This window comes from Rhinoderma darwinii, chromosome 2, assembly GCF_050947455.1.
Source record: "Rhinoderma darwinii isolate aRhiDar2 chromosome 2, aRhiDar2.hap1, whole genome shotgun sequence".
NCBI lineage: Eukaryota > Metazoa > Chordata > Amphibia > Anura > Rhinodermatidae > Rhinoderma > Rhinoderma darwinii.
The window spans coordinates 144,890,845-144,908,854 of record NC_134688.1 but is presented as its reverse complement, the minus strand read 5'-3'; the positions used below and the strand labels follow the sequence as shown (position 1 = coordinate 144,908,854).

At 41.6% G+C, this 18,010-nt stretch overlaps 1 protein-coding gene across 2 annotated transcripts in view; it reads left to right on the top strand.

Annotated features, from left to right (window-relative positions):
• The window catches only part of DIS3 (DIS3 exosome endoribonuclease and 3''-5'' exoribonuclease), a 56,090-nt gene extending 38,357 nt beyond the window's left edge, over window positions 1–17,733 (top strand). For both annotated transcript variants that reach the window (XM_075852331.1, XM_075852332.1), the window contains exons 13-22: window positions 5,715–5,779; window positions 5,875–5,959; window positions 6,453–6,580; window positions 8,296–8,382; window positions 8,600–8,756; window positions 9,287–9,501; window positions 14,784–14,952; window positions 15,379–15,537; window positions 15,659–15,781; window positions 17,442–17,733. In XM_075852331.1, coding sequence (XP_075708446.1) covers window positions 5,715–5,779; window positions 5,875–5,959; window positions 6,453–6,580; window positions 8,296–8,382; window positions 8,600–8,756; window positions 9,287–9,501; window positions 14,784–14,952; window positions 15,379–15,537; window positions 15,659–15,781; window positions 17,442–17,525 — 1,272 coding nt within the window. In that variant the 3' untranslated portion in view covers window positions 17,526–17,733. The remainder of the gene's footprint in view (window positions 1–5,714; window positions 5,780–5,874; window positions 5,960–6,452; window positions 6,581–8,295; window positions 8,383–8,599; window positions 8,757–9,286; window positions 9,502–14,783; window positions 14,953–15,378; window positions 15,538–15,658; window positions 15,782–17,441) is intronic.
• The last annotated feature ends 277 nt before the right edge of the window (window positions 17,734–18,010 follow it).

Genomic DNA, 18,010 nt, shown 5'->3' with positions numbered 1-18,010 from the left:
ATAGCCGTATGGCAGTTGTGAAGGGGTTAAACTTATATATTTTTTTACACATTTGGTGTTTTTTTTCCCTCCTTTTCTATGTCCTTATTTATTATAATATGAAATATTGCAGTTTTCACACTGGTCACTGAGCCAGAGGCTGACCCTTCCTTTTGTGTAGAGATTACTTCTCAGCAGTCATCTTTTCTTGTTCATTACATTGGGGGACACAAACCGTGAGTATATGCTGTTGCCACTAGGAGGCTTGACATAAAGAATTAAAGTGTAGCCCCTCCTTCAGGATATACCCCTCCTACAGATATTGAGTTAATTCAGTCTTGAGTTAGTGTCCATAGGAGGCAGACACTCCTGCTAGTGCAGCAGGATCTTTACCTTTTTTTGTTCGTTTATTTTTATTTATTTTTTCTCCTACTTTAGCTGAGTAACCGGGTTTGACATTGTCTCCCTGTTGTCACCTTCAAGGCAGGCACACATTGTCATCTGTACTGCGTCGTTGTCCCCCTTCTTATGAAGACAAGTGGGGAAAGCGCACCAGCTTCTCTGTCACCCACCATCCTATGGTGCACACCTCCTCCTCTACTCCCGCCACTGTTTTCTCTCACTGAGGGGGTGTTCCTGTTTGTCCCCCATCTGTGAGAATGATTGGAAGGGTAAGATGTTTTTTTTTTTCCCTTTTGTCCCTGGCACGCTTTAGTCTCCCCTCTGCCTTTCTTTTTCACTACAGGTCCCCTAACCTTTAGTCTCTGTACAGTTAATTTTTTGGGTTATTTTTTTTCTCTACAAGTAGGGGTACTTTACCTAGGTAACTAAGCAGCATTATCCCCCTTTCTTAAGGCGAAATAATTGCCGTGCTGTGCAGTACAGGAGTGGATTCAATGGTCACCTCACCCCCAATCTCTTATGATAGAGTGCGGTGACACCCTCTACTACCATCACTGTTTATTATGCCCACTGTAAATGCAGAGCTAAATTTTCGTGTGGTCAACCTCCTCCCTTATGTAATGCATGCCGGCCTCCTGGCCAAGCATCCCCAGCATTGTCCATGCCTGGTATTGTGGGGACTGAACCAGATTGGACCTATTCCCTTTCTAGGACGGTTGGTGACCTTGCTAACTTCAGCCTGCCCATGATGGGCAACCATTGGATTCTCCTATCTCTTCTGCTTTACCCCCCCCCCCCCCCTCTTTTCCACTGGAGGTATTGTCCGGTGTCCCCTTTCCTTCCAGGGAGGACTTGTCTGAGGGGGAGTTCCCAGACTCTGCACAGTTTACAAGGCACAGACACTGTGACGTTCCCTTCACCTGAGTCAGTTTCTTCAGCCTCCATGGTCGCAGGAGACCATTTTCCTTCCCATTCTCAACTCGAGGGAATGGTCTGTAAAGTGTGTAAACATCCCGATAAGAAGTTTTCTCATTCTAGTCGGTTGGATGTTGTGTGTCCTTTATCGGAAGAGGTCTATTGAAAATGGGGTAAATTACCATTGGTGGACCCTCCAGTCTCCCGCCTGGTCAAGACAACTACTTTACCTAGGGCAGAAGCAACTTGGTTTCAGAACCCCCTGGATCGAGTTTTCACCAAAATCCTTTCCTGTGTGTTTTGATCCTGCTCGGACCAAGGGTGCTTTGGACCTGGATGACCTCTTGATCAAGTCCCCTACTAGGGAGGACAAAGTGGTTGGTCTTAAGATGACTCTGGGTAGCTTGTCCTGATTAGGTTGGATTGTGAACCGCTCCAAGTCTTCTTTGTCCCCCCTCCCATACAGTTATCATCCTTGGCGTGGCCTTCGACACACAGTCGGCGAGCGTGTTATTTCCCCAGTGCTCCGGTCCTTGTGGATGGCCTCACCAACCTCTTTTCGACTTTGCATGAGAGTTCTAGGCAACATGGTATCTTAGATCAAAGCCAATCCCTTCGCACAGTTCCACACTCACCCCCTTCAACGGGCGATCCTCTCTCGGAGGAACTGCTCTCTGGACTCCCTTGAATCAACGGATCCTGCTACCTCCGACTGTCCGTCGGTCCCTCCAGTTGTGGATCTCCTTCATGACTATCCCCCGCAGTTGCTACTTCCTTCCACTGAACTGGCAGATCCAGTTGCAAGTCTCAAGGGGTGGGGAGGAACATTCTGGAACCTCACGGCACAGGAATCCTCTCTCTCCATCAACCTATTGTAATTGAGGGCTATCTTCCTTTGTCTGCTTCACCGGACGTCGCTTCTGTCCGGCCAAACGGAAATGTCACGCGGTGGCTTATCTAAATCACCAGGGCAGGATTCTAAGTGCATCAGTAATGTCAGAGGCCACGAAGATTCTAACCTGGGCAGAACATTACATTCCCCTTCTGTTGGTGGAGCACATCCCAGGGGTCGACAACTTGGTCGCGGACTTCCTCATTTGAGAACTGGTGGGTCCTGAGGAGTGGACTCTCCATCGTGAGGTCTTCGATCAGATTTGCGTTAAGTGAAGCAGGGAACGGATACAGACTATGGCATCCAGGTTCAATCGCAAGGTTTCCCGCTTCATCTCCAGAGTCCAGGATCCAAGGCCTACGCAGTGGACGCTCTGGTGACTCAGTGGAATTGCTTCAGTCTTGTGTCCCCCATCCTCCTCTGCCTCCGCACCTCCAACAACTCAAGGCTAAAGGGATTTCCGCGATCCTTGCACCGGATTTGCCGCATCGTTGTTGATCTGCCCCATGGCCCTTGTCTCTCCGTCCCCACCTCTCCTCTCAGGGATCTCTTTCACCAGGATTTAATGTCGCTACGTTTAACGGCGTGGCTGTTAAAGCTACAGTTTGAGGCCACGTGTTTGTCTGGGACGGTTATTCTCGCCTTTCTCAAAGCTAGAAAGAGTTCCACAGCCTGCGTTTATCATCGTACCTGGAAAACCTACTTTCATTGGTGTGAGGATTGTAATCTCCCTCACGATTTTCAGAGTTCTTTCCTCCCTCCACGGTGGCCTGGATCAGGGTCTGGCCCTTATCTCCCTTAAGGTAAAGGTGTTGGCACCTTTTATCCTGTTCAGGTGCCCATTAGCCTCAAAGTCTGATGTCCAGACCTTTCTATGTGGGGTTGCTTACATAGCTCCACTTTATCTCCCCTGACTCGTTCATGTAATCCCAAAATTGTTCTAGAGGTCCTAAAATCTGCTACATTTGAACCTCTATGAGAGACCTTCCTCCTCGATCGGAAGGTGTTTTGCTGGCGGAGATGACTTCCATCCGGAGCGTTTCTGAACTGCTGACTCTATCCTGTCATTCATCGTGCTTGACTCATCAGGATAAGGCAGTGCTCCGAACAAGTCCTCCTTTTTTTTTTTCTCCCAAAGGCCTTTCCCCTGATGTCATCCGAGGGAGTGTTCTTTCCACAACCGGGATGTGATCCGTGCCTTGCGGACACATTTGTCACTTCTTCCTTCTGGAGGTCGGATTCCTTGTTTATCCTTCTGGAGGGTCCCAGGATGATGTTGGTGGCCATTATATCTCAATGGATTCAGATGGCTATTTGTGGGGCTTACTGGGTCCAGGGTAAGGCACACCCATTTTGGATAACGGCCCACTCTACCAGAGTGGTTGTGGCTACCAGAGCTGTGTGCAATCCGGCTTCTGTTGTTCAGTTGTGTAAAGCAGCTACCTGGTCTTCCTTTCACACTTTTTTGTCAAGTTCCATCAGGTGAACACCTTTTTGCATTTGAAGATGCTTTACTTTGTAACAAGGTCTAGTAGATGACCGTTTTCTTTTTCTGTACCCGTCCCTGGGACTGCTTTAGGTCGTCCTACGGTCTGTGTACCCCAATGCAACAAACGAGAAAACAGTTTTTTTTAAGTATTCCCTGCAAAATCCTTTTCTTGTTCAGTTCATTGGGGGACACAGCTCCCATCCATTTGTTTTATTCATGTTCTCATGGTTGTCTGTTGGAGGGATTCTCCTCTATTGTATTGAATTTGCTTTACTTACCTTGTTTCTGCTTCTACTACAACTTATGGACAGACTGCATTAGCGCAGTGTCTGTGGGTAAGTTTTATATCCTGTAGGATGGGCTACACTTTTTTAATGTCAAGCCTCCTAGTGGTAACAGCATATACCTACGGTCTGTGTCCCGTCCCCCCCACCCCCCCCAATGAACTAGAGGAAAAAAGGATTTAAAGGGAATGTGTTGCTAGAATTGTTTTTGTTTTTTGTTTTTTTTTTTCAGTTAAACAATTTAGTATTTAAGTGATTACACATTTGGTTTAATTTTTTCACAAGTCAGGAAATATTATAAATTAGATTCTAATTTATAACATTTCCATGTGCTGGCCACTAGAGGGAGCAGTTCCCAAAATTTCAGCATGGTCACTGTAGTAAAGCAACCTCATTGATTTATGCTGCAAATTTGGGGTGGACACACTCTCCTCTAGTGTCCTCACACAATCCCCCCTCCCTTCTTCTGGTAAGTGCCAGGAGAAGGAGGGGTTTGAATGTCTTCAAACCTCCTACACTGTCTGCCGCCATTTTCTGAGCGACTGCACAGTGTAGGAGGATTAGATACAGGGCTCGGCAGACAGTATAACACAAACATACACGCACATAATACACACATCATACACGAATATAATACACACATTATACTCGAACATAAATTACCTGCTTCTGCCGCCGCCTCTGCTGGTCTACGCTCCTCTTCCTTGCGCCTTCGCTTCGTTGAACATATGGCCGGAAGCCGCGGCCGGAAGTAGTCGTCTTACTGTCCGGCAGCGGCCTCCGGTTCACATGAAAATGGCGCCGGATTTCGCTCTACGAACGAGATTCGTTTTGATCTCTGTGGGAGTGTGGCACACGCTTCTGGGAATCGAACGGCTCCCGTTCGCATACTCTATGATGTTGTATGTGCCGTATAGCATCTCTGTATGTGTCGTTAATCGACACATACAGAGATGGAAATAAAATGGCAGCCCCCATAGAGAAGTAGAAGTAAGAACACAGTAAAAAGTAGAAAATTAACACAAATAAATTAAATTTATGTTAATATCGTATTAAAAGCAATATAATAATAATTAAAAAAAATCATGACACCTTCCCTTTAAGGTGAGTACTCAAGAAATTCTGTTCTTATTTCCAAAGACAGGGTTACAATTAAAACTAAAACACCCATTATAAAGCTGGAGGCAAATAACACAGGATCACAGAATTCACATTAGGTGATGGTCACAGCTCATCACCCTCCTCCCCCCTTTACTTTGACTTCTGTACAAGTCCAGAACACTCTTGCATAGAAGTCAATGTTTCAACTCCAGACTTTGGGTTTTCTATTGTTCATGAGGCTGCTGTAAAGCAATCACTAAACTTCTGTTATCAGTGAATAGCATCAGCTCAGGCGAGATGGTTGCCCCCATAGTAATGTACAGAAAATAGAATAATAAAATAAAGACTAAAAAAAAGTCTATGTATTCGTATATGGTTTTGATTTATTAAAGTATATAGGTTTTACGTTCCCTTTGAGGTATGAAACTTTGCCCATTAAACAGCCATAGTGCACCAAGGCGACTGACATTTTATAAAATCTAAAAATCTAACTAAATAAGTCTGATTGATGGTTTTAAAAATTAGCTTTATTTCTCTTAATGATATCCAACAATACAATGTATGATATTGATACCCAGGAAAAGGAATGACATTATAAATAACAAACCGTTTGTTAGACATTAGAAATAACTATCCTGTGTTATCTTTTCAGAGAATTGACATGGTCCCTGAACTTCTCAGTTCAAATCTTTGCTCTTTAAGATCAGAAGTGGACCGGTAAGTGCCTACCCGCCTACTTTCTACGTAAATCACACCGCAATTATTAATTGTACAATTAGAAGTATCATGTTCTCTGTCGTCTTTTATTCCAGGCTATCATTTTCCTGCATTTGGGAGATAAACCAGAATGCTGAAATTCTAAACACAACATTTACCAAAAGTGTTATCAATTCAAAAGTGAGTTGTGAGAATTTGTCCTTATAAATTGGTACTTTTAGGAAAGTGAATGTGATGCAGCTATTTGTAGATGGAAACCCATACAAACGCACTGGTTGTGAGAAGGATAGCTGGAAAGCTGTACGGGGTGAGAGATGACCGTAACAGGCTGTGATATTTCTTCATGCACTTGCAGCTTCAAACCGCGCACGCACGATGTGTTGGGCTCTAATATGATACCAAGATATAAGCTCTAGCCCTTGTGTTCTGGTCATGCCTACAGTTATGATGTATTGCATGTCCCTGGCAGTGAAAGATATGATCCATCTATGATGAGACAAATGTACCAGGGGCATTTACAAGCTGTATATAGAAAATTAATCTAGTGGGAACTGCTTTTATAGTTGTTTTTAAATCAAATTTTCTAATTGTTAAGCAATTAATGTGTCTGCTATAAAACTGAGCTGAAAGCCTTGTGTTCATGGAGCAGCATGTTCACTTTCCTCTCTTGCAGGCTTCCCTTACCTATGCAGAAGCACAGATGAGAATTGATTCTCCCAACATGAATGATGAGATCACCAAAAGTCTTCGTCTGCTGAATAAATTAGCAAAGATTTTGAAGAAGCGGAGAATAGCTAATGGGTAAATTATTGGATATTTTTGTGTTTCTGACCTTTTACTATAAACCTCTGTAATCTATCATTGACAGTGAAATGATTTGTTTGATAAAGGGAGATAATGGCTTAAAGTGTTTTTTTCCATCAGGGACATTTATGACATCCACAGGATATGTCATAAATGTCAGCTAGATGCCCCTCCCACCTCCGGGACCCACACCTATTTCTAGAACGGGCCCCCTAAACCCTGTTCTACCTTTTCTCTGCTCCGGCTGACTCGTGTGTTTCCCGACCATGAAGAAGAAATCGGTGTAGCTCGCTGTTTACTTAAGTCCCATAGTAGTAAATGGCAGTTACGGAAAGCGCGTAGCATGCAAGCTACGCTGTTTCCATAACTACCATTCCATTCTACAGGACTTACGGAAAAAGCATAGCTCAGCGAGCTACGCTGTTTTCTTCTTCATGGTCGGGAAACGCATGAGTCAGCCGAAGCCCCGAGAGGTAGAACGGGGTTTAGGGGGCGCCGTTCTAGAGCTAGGTGTGGGTCTCAGAGGTGGGACCCGCATCTATCTGACATTTATCCTGTGGATATGCCATAAATGTCCCTGATGGGGAAAACCCCTTTTAAGATAAATTATCCTAAAACAATAAATGTTCCCCTCTCTAAACAAGTCCTTCCATGTCTGAGAGTTGCTTGGCTCAAAAAATAGGACATTGGCCAAGGAGTTGTGCCAATGTCCAATGTGACATTTGTCGTTTTATAAGCTTATGTGCCTAAACACAAACTGTCCCAAAATGTAAACTGCCGACGACAAAATAAATATTTATATTGATTTTGCCAGCTCTGGTAACGTGACCATCAAGTGATGGCTTTGCTGGTTGTTTGCTACCTGTCGGAGCTTCGGCAGACTTGTGGGTGGCTATGCTAGTCTTCACAAGTATAAAGAAAACCAGTGTAGTCACCGCATTGTGCAGCACATGTTGCTAAGCAATGGTCCAAGCATATTTGGTGATGTCTAACAAACATAAGACGCCCCTAAGAAAAATATAGGAATTTTGGTGCACTCCATAATGACTGAGCAGCTTCTTTTTGTAACCAGTAACTCCTAAGTTTGCACATTTCAGTGGCTGCAACTTGGGCGAAGGGCCTGTTCACTTCAGTGTTGTCTTTCCGCTGAGGGCTGCCGTTGACTGCGCTATTGATTCCAGCAAAAAAGTAAACACTTTCATAACGGTGACAAACGCAAACCATTAGCAACGTATCAGTCACCATTGAGATCAATGGTGATGCAAACAGAAGCTATGGTTTCAGTTTGCCTTTCCGTTGAAGGGGTTCCACCAAAGTAAAGCTCAGACGCAACCCCCTCAATGGAAAAAGAAAGCTGATGTGAACACACCCTAAATTAAATTCAAAAAAGGTTTCTTTCTTTTTTTTTTTTTCTTGCTACATCTCCCTTCTTCATTCCCACATGCCAAAACGACCAAAACCGTAAGGTGTGGATCCAGCCTGAAATCTGTCCTTAGAGCCACATGTGTAGATTTGTTTATAATAAAGCTGCAGTGCAGAAAATCTAAGTACAAGAAGTGCTCGTGTGTAGTTCATTATTTATTTTGTCAAATGGTTATTATAGTTTTGTGGCTTTACGTGTAATGTCTTTCTGATGTGTTCTTTTTTTTTTTTAAGCGTAATTGGCGTCAACCACTGTAGCTGAAGCCATTAAATGTGTGTCTGTGTTACAGAGCCTTAACCCTTTCTTCACCGGAGGTTCGATTTCATATGGATAGTGAAACCCATGACCCCATAGACCTTCAGACCAAGGAATTGAAGTAGGTTGTGAAAAATATTTTTGTTTTGTTTGTGTTAACTCCTTTTTTTTTTTTTCTTTTTTTTATACTTTTTTTGTTGTTCAGTATCAAAGATTACCTTGTATTCTTGTACTATGTTTATGATGCTACTTGCTACTCTTTGAGATCAGGGGAAAATCCATGGCCAGTATTTCATTCACTTTTACAACTTAATTTATTTTTTTCATTGTTTTTTTAGGGAAACCAATTCAATGGTGGAGGAGTTCATGTTGCTTGCTAATATTTCAGTGGCGCAGAAGATTTATGATGAGTTTTCAGAATATGCTTTACTCCGCAAGCATCCAGCCCCCCCTCCAGGAAATTATGACATTCTTGTAAAAGCTGCAAGCTCCAAGGTGATGCTGCTGATTTGTCCTGTTATCCAAATCGAATGAAGAATTACTTTTTGATTTGTTGCCGCTGAAAACATCTAAGGTCTCATGTGCACAGCTCTGTTATGGCACTATGTATATATGAAGCTGTAATGGGGCACCCATTGAGGTGCACGGGCTTTATTGTGCCGCTGTATGCCTCCTGTTTCATACACAGGGTTTTTTCTGTTGGATTCCGTAGGAATTCTTCAAAGAAAAAAATGGGGCATCACGTGTTCAATTACGGAGATATTCTCCCATAGAAGCATTGCATATGGCACACAGCAGAGCACCACGTGGCAGCACATGGAGTCACTTCTGCTCTGATATATCAAGGAATTGTATAATGAGCAGTTTTCTAATATAATGTTAATTTACTCCGGTGTTATTTTTACAAAAAAATGTGTAAAAAAAATTTAGCTTATTTTTTTTAATACTGCTTGCAAAATACGACCTGGATTTTTGTTTAGTACATGACCTATACCAACACTTCGTTATCCTATTTTTCCCCACAGAAGTTAGAGATTAAGACGGACTCTGCCAAGGCTCTAGCTGACTCTTTAGACAAAGCGGAGAGCGTAGAATTTCCCTATTTGAACACGTTGCTGAGAATTCTGGCAACTCGCTGCATGATGCAGGCAGTATACTTCTGCTCCGGACTGGACAGCGACTTCCATCACTATGGTCTCGCCTCTCCTATTTACACACATTTCACTTCACCCATCAGAAGGTTTGTAATGATGGAGAACATTTTTATGTGGGCATAGATTACACCAAGAAATGTAAATGGGCACACGTCAGAAACTTGTATATTAATATACCTGTTTGCATCAATGCACTTGGGTTCTAAAGTGGGATGGGAAGGATTACAGTCATTGAAACTTCTATTGGATAAATGGGCCCTTCTGGACTGGAGTGTAGATCTGCATAACAAATTCAGCATTGTACAGATGCCATTATGCATTGCTTCATTCATTTAGACTCTATTCATTGGTTTACTGCATATGTTTAACCCCTTCGCGCCATTTCACGTACAGTTACGTGATGGGAGATGGCCTTTTCGCGCATCTCCACGTAACTGTACGTGATGGAGATGAAGCTGGCTCAGGAGCTGAGCCAGCGACATCACCGCCGGGTGACAGCTGTATGTTACAGCTGGCACCCTGAGGTATCGGCCAGGACCGGAGCTAGCCGCCGATCCGACCGATTAACCCCTCACATGCTGCGTTCAATAGAGATCGCAGCATGTGAGGAGTTTATAGCCACCGGCGCCCCAGCAACGTGATCGCTGGGTTGCCGTTGGCTGCAAAGGCGATCGGAGGGCTAATGCTTACCTCCCGATCAGCCTGTAACGGAATCCTCCTATGCCCCGTCGTCGGCGGGGCCCAGGAGGCTTCCGGTACCATCGGCAAGATGGCGCCGGCTCAGCTTCCGGCTCAGAAGCTGAGCCGGCGTCATCAGCAGTGGGTGTCCGCTGTATGTTACAGCGGACACCCCGATCTATCGGCAGGAACCGGAGCTAGCTCCGATTCCTGGCATTAACCCCTTCAATGCAGCGATTCAATGCAATCGCTGCATCAAAGTGGTTTGTATGCAATTGGCAGCCTTGCCATGCGATGGCAAGGCTGGCGACTGCTACTATGGCAACAGGATGCCTAACAATGGCTTCCTATCTGCCATTACGTTAGCCGATTAGGCCCCGCCCGGAGGCGGAGCCTGATCGGCTTGCTGTCAGTGAACAACTGACAGTTCTAATACATTGCACTACATAGGTAGTGCAATGTATTAGAACATCAAACAAACAGTTGGACCTTCAAGTCCCCTAGTGGGACCAAAGAAAAGTGTAAAAAAAAGTGTAAAAAAAGTAAAAATAAAAGTTGTAAAACATACAATAAAAGTTTCAAATAATAACACAAAACACAATCGCCCTTTTTCCTTTATCAAGTCATTTTATTATTGAAAAAAATAATAAAGCCATACATATTTGGTATCGCTGCGACCGTAACGACCTGAACTATAAAAATATTATGTTATTTATTCCGCACAGTGAACGCCGTAAAAAAACAAAACTAAAAAATACTGACATAATTGCTATTTTTTGGTCACTTTGTCTTCCAAAAATTTTAATAAAAAGTGATCAAAAAGTCGCATGTACCTAAAAATGGTACCTATAAAAACTATAACTCGTCTCGCTAAAAACAAGCCCTCATAGAGCACCGTCGACGAAAAATTAAAACCGTTATGGTTCTCACAACTTGGCGACAGAAAAAATCCATTCGCTTTACAAAAGTTATTTTATTGTGCAAAAAGTTGTAAAACATAAAAAGTGCTATAAATTAGGTATCACCGGAATCGGACTGACCTGCAGAATAAAAGTAACATGTAATTTATAATGCGTGGTGAACGCTGTATAAAAAAAACTAAAAAAATATGCCAGAATTGCTGTTTTTTGGTCACCTTGCCTCCCAAAAAAAAAAGGATAACAGGTGATCAAAATGTCGCATGTACCCCAAAATGGTACCAATAAAAACTACAGCCCGTCCCGCAACAAACCAGCCGTCATACCACTACGTCTATGAAAAAATAAAATTAGTCAAGGCACCAATAAATCAGGAAAGAAAAATATGTAGTTGTGCCGGCTCGAGGGGAACATTTCTTCTGTTTCAAGTGGCGAATTATCAAGGCCCCTAAAATTAGGGAACCAGGAAGGGGTGGGCCCAAACATATCTGCTGGAAGTGAGGGTGCCCGTATTATACTTGGACAACACTTTCCCAGCAAAATTCCCCAAACTTCAAAGGTGCCGAGTGTGGACCAAAAGGGGAATAAGTAAAGACCATTTATTAGTGCGACACCGGCCTGTGCAGAAAGGATTGTGTCACAGCATAACACACATCTATGGATTATTTTATTGTTTTTTTTTACCCCACTATACCACCTGACTATGCCCCTTATATACTCCGCCCGCCTTACATGTGCCCCGACATTATAAACGGAAACACCAGTAAGACTCAAAACAAAACTACTACAAGCAAAATCCACGCTCCAAAAGCCAAATGGCGCTACCTCCCTTCTGAGCCCTACAGTGTGCCCAAACAGCAGTTTACTTCCACATATATGGCATCGCCATACCCGGGAGAACCCTTTTAACAATTTTTGGGGTGTGTGTCTCCAGTGGCACAAGCTGGGCGCCACATATTGGCATATCTATTGAAAAACCATTTTCACTCTGCAATATCGAGTGCACACCAATTTCTGCCAATCACCTGTGGGGTTAATATGCTCACTACAGCCCTAGGTGAATACCTTGAGGGGTGTAGTTTCCAAAATGGGGTCACTTCTGGGGGGTTTCCACTGTTTTGGTCCCACAGGGACTTTGCAAATGCGACATAGCGCCCAGAAACCAATCCAGCAAAATCTGTACTCCAAAAGCCAAATGGCGCTCCTTCCCTTCTGAGCCCTACTCTGTGCCCAAACAGCAGTTTATGACCACATATGTGGTATTGCCGTACACAGGAGAAGTTGCTTTACAAGTGTTGGGGTGCTTTTTTTCATTTATTTGTTGAGAATATGAAACATTTTCAGCTAAAACTACGTCTTATTGAAGAAAAAGGATTTTTTTTATTTTCACTGCCCAATTCTAATAAAATCTATGAAACACCTGTGGGGTCAAAATGCTCACTACACCCCTAGATGAATTCCTCAAGGGGTGTAGTTTCGTGAATCGAGTCACTTTTGGGGAGTTTCCACTGTACTGGTACCTTAGGAGCTTTGCAAATGTGACATGGTGTCAAGAAACCAATCCAGCAAAATCTGTGCTCCAAAAGCCAAATGGCACTCCTTCTCTTCTGATCCTTGCCGTATGCCCAAACAGCCGTTTATGACCACAAATTGGGTATTGCCGTACTCCAGAGAAGTTGCTTTACAAATGTTGGGGTTATTTTATTCCTTTATTTGTTGAGAAAATGAAAAATTTTGAGCTAAAGCTACGTCTTATTGGAAAAAAATGTTTTTTTTTTATCTTCACTGCCCAATTCTAATAAAATCTATGAAACCCCTGTGGGTTCAAAATGCTCACTACACCCCTAGATGGATTCTTCAAGGGGTGTAGTTTCCTAAATGGAGTCACTTTTTTGGTGTTTTCACTGTTTTGGTCCCTTAGGGGCTTTGCAAATGTGACGTGGTCTCCGCAAACCATTCCTGCTAAATTTGATCTCCAAAAGACAAATGGCACTCTTTCCCTTCTAAGCTCCGCCGTGTGTCCAAACAGCCGTTTATGACCACATGCGGGGTATTGTTTTACTCGGGAGAAATTGCTTTACAAAAGTAGTGGTGCATTTTCTCCTTTTAGTCCTTGTGGAAATTAGAAAAAATTAGCTAAACCTACATTTTCTTTGAAAGAATGTAGATTTTCATTTTCACGGCCTACTTCCAATAATTTCTGCAATAAACCTGCGGGGTCAAAATGCTAACTATACCCCTAGATAATTTCCTCAAGGGGTGTAGTTTCCAAAATGGGGTCACTTTTGGGGGATTTCCACTGTTTTGGCGCCGCAAGAGCCTTTCAGACCCGACATGGTGCCTAAAATATTTTCTAATAAAAAGGAGGCCCCAAAATCCTCTAGGTGCTCCTTTGTTTCTGAGGCCGGTGCTTCAGTCAATAAGTGCACTAGGGCCACATGTGGGGTATTTCTAAAAACTGCAGAATCTGGGCAATAGATATTGAGTTGCATTTCTCTGGTAAAACTTTCTGTGTTACAAAAAAAATAGATGAAAAATGAATTTCTGCAAAAAAAAAAAGAAATTTGAACATTTCACATCTACTTTGCCTTAATTCCTGTGAAACATCTAAAGGGTTAATAAACTTTTTAAATGCTGTTTTGAATACTTTGAGGGGTGAAGTTTTTAAAATGGGGTGACTTATCGAGGGTTTCTAATATATAAGGCCTTAAAATCCACTTCACAACTGAACTGGGCCCTGTAAAAATAGCCTTTTGACATTTTCTTGAAAATGTGAGAAATTGCTGCTAAAGTTCTAAGCCTTGTGAGGTCATAGAAAAATAAAAGGATGTTCAAAAAACGATGCCAATCTAAAGTAGACATATGGGTGATGTTAATTAGCAACAATTTTGTGTGGTATTACTATCTGTCTTACAAGCCGATACATATAAATTTAGAAAAATGCTAATTTTTGCAATTTTTCGCTAAATTTTGATGTTTTTCACAATTAAATACTTAATGTATCGAGCAAATTTTGCCAGTAACATAAAGTCCAATGTGTCACGAGAAAACAATCTCAGAATCGCTTGGATAGGTAAAAGCATTCCGGAGTTATTACCACATAAAGTGACACATGTCAGATTTGAAAAAATAGGCTGTGTCCTTAAGGCCAAAACAGGCTCAGTCCTTAAGGGGTTAATGGCATAAAACATTGGAGGCGTAATATATAGCAAATTACTTCAGTGAATCAAATGCACGGATACTGTATGTTAAAAAGATGTCTGATTGGTTTATGTGGGTTGTAGTCCATTTCATTCGTACATGTGGTGTTAAAGGAGTATTTCAGGATTAGAATCCAAATACAGCGCCACACATGTCCATGGGTTTTGTCTGGTATTACAGCTCCATTTGACGTGAATGGAACGGAACTGAGCTGCAATACCACACACAACCTGTGGACAAGTGTGGCATGGTTTTTGGATGAAAGCAGCCATGTTTTTCGAATCCTAGACCAACCCTGTAAAGGTGAGTTTTACTTGCGTACATTAAAAAAAAAAATTGCTCCTGTGTGTAAATCGGTTAGAACTGATAATGGTCTGTTTTCTTGACTGTCACTGGTGTCCTAATCTTTCTCTGAAACCCCCAGATCTGAAATGATCTCCTGATATTGAAGGGAACTAGCAACTTCCTGCATTCGGACCATGGTCCTGGGACATAACCCCCTCCCCTTCCTTGTCATCATGTATTTATGCTTAGGGAAAAAATAGTGATATTATTTTTAATATTCTTTCAAGGTACGCTGATATCATAGTACACCGGCTTCTGGCTGTAGCGGTGGGGGCAGACTCCACTTATCCAGATCTTACAGACAAACACAAGCAAGCGGAAATCTGCAAAAATATCAACTACAGACACAAAATGGCACAGTATTCACAGAGGGCGTCTGTTGCCTTTCACACACAGGTATGTGTTTATTTGCATCATTTAACCCTTTGCCTATTCATTGTGGATGATTTGGGTACTTTAAAGAAGGTTTTTTTTGTAATTGTATGTTCACACAGAGTTTTTTGCAGGCAGAAAATTTTGATCTTGCCTGCACGCCGTTTGCCGCGTTTTTCGCTGTGTTTTTCGCCCGTGGCAAAAATGCAGTGAAATATGCTTTCTCTGCCTCCCATTGATGTCAATGGGAGGTCAGAGATTTAAATGCCCGAAGATGAGGCATGTCGCTTCTTTTTCTCGCGAGACGGAGGCATTTTCGGAAGTTGTTTGGCGTGTTTTGCGTCAAAAAATGTCACAAAACTCTGTGTGAACTTACTCAAAGACTGTGTGTGACCGTTCTTCATGTTCTTGCTGTATATTTCCATAACACATGTATTCTGTCTCTAACAGCTCTTCTTTAAAACAAAAGGAATTGTGAATGAAGAAGGATATATCTTGTTTGTTAGGAAAAATGCAATAGTTGTTCTGATCCCAAAGTTTGGTTTAGAGGGCACCGTGTTCTTTGAAGGAAAGAACAGAGTAAAATGTAAGCTGATTTTCAATGATGAGGTAAGTGAGGCAGTTAAAGGAAAAGCGATAAAAAATAAATGTGTGTGTGTGTGTGTGTGTGTGTGTGTGTATATTTGCAAATGTCAAATGTTATTTTTTATTTTGCCTTTATTATATTTAGATTCCTTCACTAACTGTGGAAAATACAATTTTCTACATGTTTGACAAAGTAAAAGTTAAAATTACTCTGGATGCATCCAACATCCAGCACCAGAAAATCTGCATGGATCTAGTAGAGCCTGAGGTTAGTATTTAAAAAATAAAATAAAAATGGTATTGTCCATGTTATTATTGCCTATATAATCGTAATTGGAAGTATAATTAATATGCTTTGTTTTCCGTTTTTGTGTGTTTGTGTTTTTTGCGTGGTTTCACTTTCCAGTCTTTTCTTTTTTTTTTTTTTTTTTTTCTTTTTAGGTGTGTAGAAAAATGTACTGTTCCTATCGGGAAACCATCAAAAAGCTGCTGTTGATATAATTATTCCTATGTCTCTGTAATCGGGCTCTGGTTCTAGATGTCATTTAATACCTTTTAAACATTTAAAGCATACATTAGCTTTCAGTTGACTTTCCAGAATTTGTTATCTTAGGTGTGTACATGAGGAATAGCTATATATATATATATTTTTTTTTATATTTTTTTTTAAGCAGTTTTCCCCTCTGCAGACTATCTCTAATTCCCAGTTTTCCCTGAGCTAGTGGGTGGAGCCTAACTGATAAATCATATCTGCCATACACAACACACGTAGGATAGAGCGCATCCTCAGAAACCGCAGCAACATGAAGGACATCATACAACAGTAATGAGCATTGTAGCTGTGAATCTGGCACTGTGTTGAGATAAAACTCTTGCCAGAAGCTGCCGCAGCATCTGTGTCTCTGTCTTTTACTCTTCTCCTGCTTCCTCCTCTCCTTCCTCTCTTCATAGAATTTTATTTGCAGCTTTAACCTGATGCTTCAGTGAGTCCGTCTTTTCTTGAGGAGACAGATTTAGAAGTGTGTGAATAGTTAGGAGAGGGGGGGGGGGGATAAGCTTGATAAGTAGAGAGGCATTTTTCATAAGATATATTACACAGATTCTTATATTCGCTTGTACTATTGATTTATGCAAAGTTTGTTGAAACGTTCAGGACCATTTAAGACCCACACCTATATCAACAACAGGATAGAGCAGTTGCTCGGCTGTTTCTGTAACGTTTTTAAAAAGCGAATAGAGAGCGACGCGCAACTCTCCATTCATCCTTCACCTAAATGGTGGCCGCCTAGCCATGCGGGACAGGAGTCACGTGACCCCTGATCTGGAGACAGGTGCTGATTTGGGAATACCCCTTTAATACTACCTGCAGCATTGTCCATTAAAAAAAAAATACCGTATATATGCTATATGTTTGGCATTATGTTGGACTATTTGGATGTTCAAAGAGCAGAAGGTATTAATATGTTAATGAACAAGTTGTTCCGGGTATCCACACAAGGCATACTTGGAAAAAAGTAAAGCACTAAAGATCTTTCACAATCTGCTAGCTTGCTTATTGATGGTTTCCATTTGGCAACATTTTTATATTGCTGTCTATATTGTCAAAGTTAGAGCTTTGCTTTTAAACTAGCATTTTACTGTTTTGTTACGTATTCCAAATGTTAATTTAAAAAAGAAAAAAAAAATGCCGCTTTCCTGTGTAGACACAATATGTAGCTTATAGGATGGTGAGATGGGAATGAAGTTTCTATTTCATGCTGCTTATGATTCAATAGGTGTAAATGTTGAGTTGTTACAACGTTCACATATATAAACCGTATATTCCAACCCCACTGTGTTCATGATGCATCTCCAAAACTGTAGCGGGACATACAATCTTCAACAAAGGCAAATGTTTCACTGAATACATTGTGATCCCTTCTTTATAGATTCCGGGAGTTACCTCAATTGGGAATGACCAAGTGCAAAGCAATGGCGAACCAATGTCCAAGAAGAGCAAGCTTCGAAAATAGGAGTAGTTCAGAGGAAGCCCAATATTTTACACAACTAGGACATTTTAAGTAGTTTTTATTCTTCTTTTCTTCTAAACAATTTGAGCACGTCCTTGGTCTCCATCTACAAGTGTATTGTTGTTGTTTTTTAGATGTACTTGGTTAATGTGAACTTTATATTTTTCAAACAATAATAAGCAAGGTTATATAAAATGTAGCTTCAACCAAACATTTCAGTCCTGTCTTTTTAGATCCCATTAAGATTACGTATTTTATAAAAACAAATTTCCACTTCTGAGTACATTTTATTTCTAATAATCTTACTGCTTTTTAGAAATAGGAATTGTGGAGTAATTTTGTTTTACCAAGTTGAGCTCCGTACAAATAGATGCGGTGATTTAAAGGAAATAAATTCCAGACGGATTGGAGAGAATGATTTTACTTCCTGCTGCTTTATTCTGACTGGAAGATTCCAGTTACTCGCTATTTATCGTCCTTAAGATTAC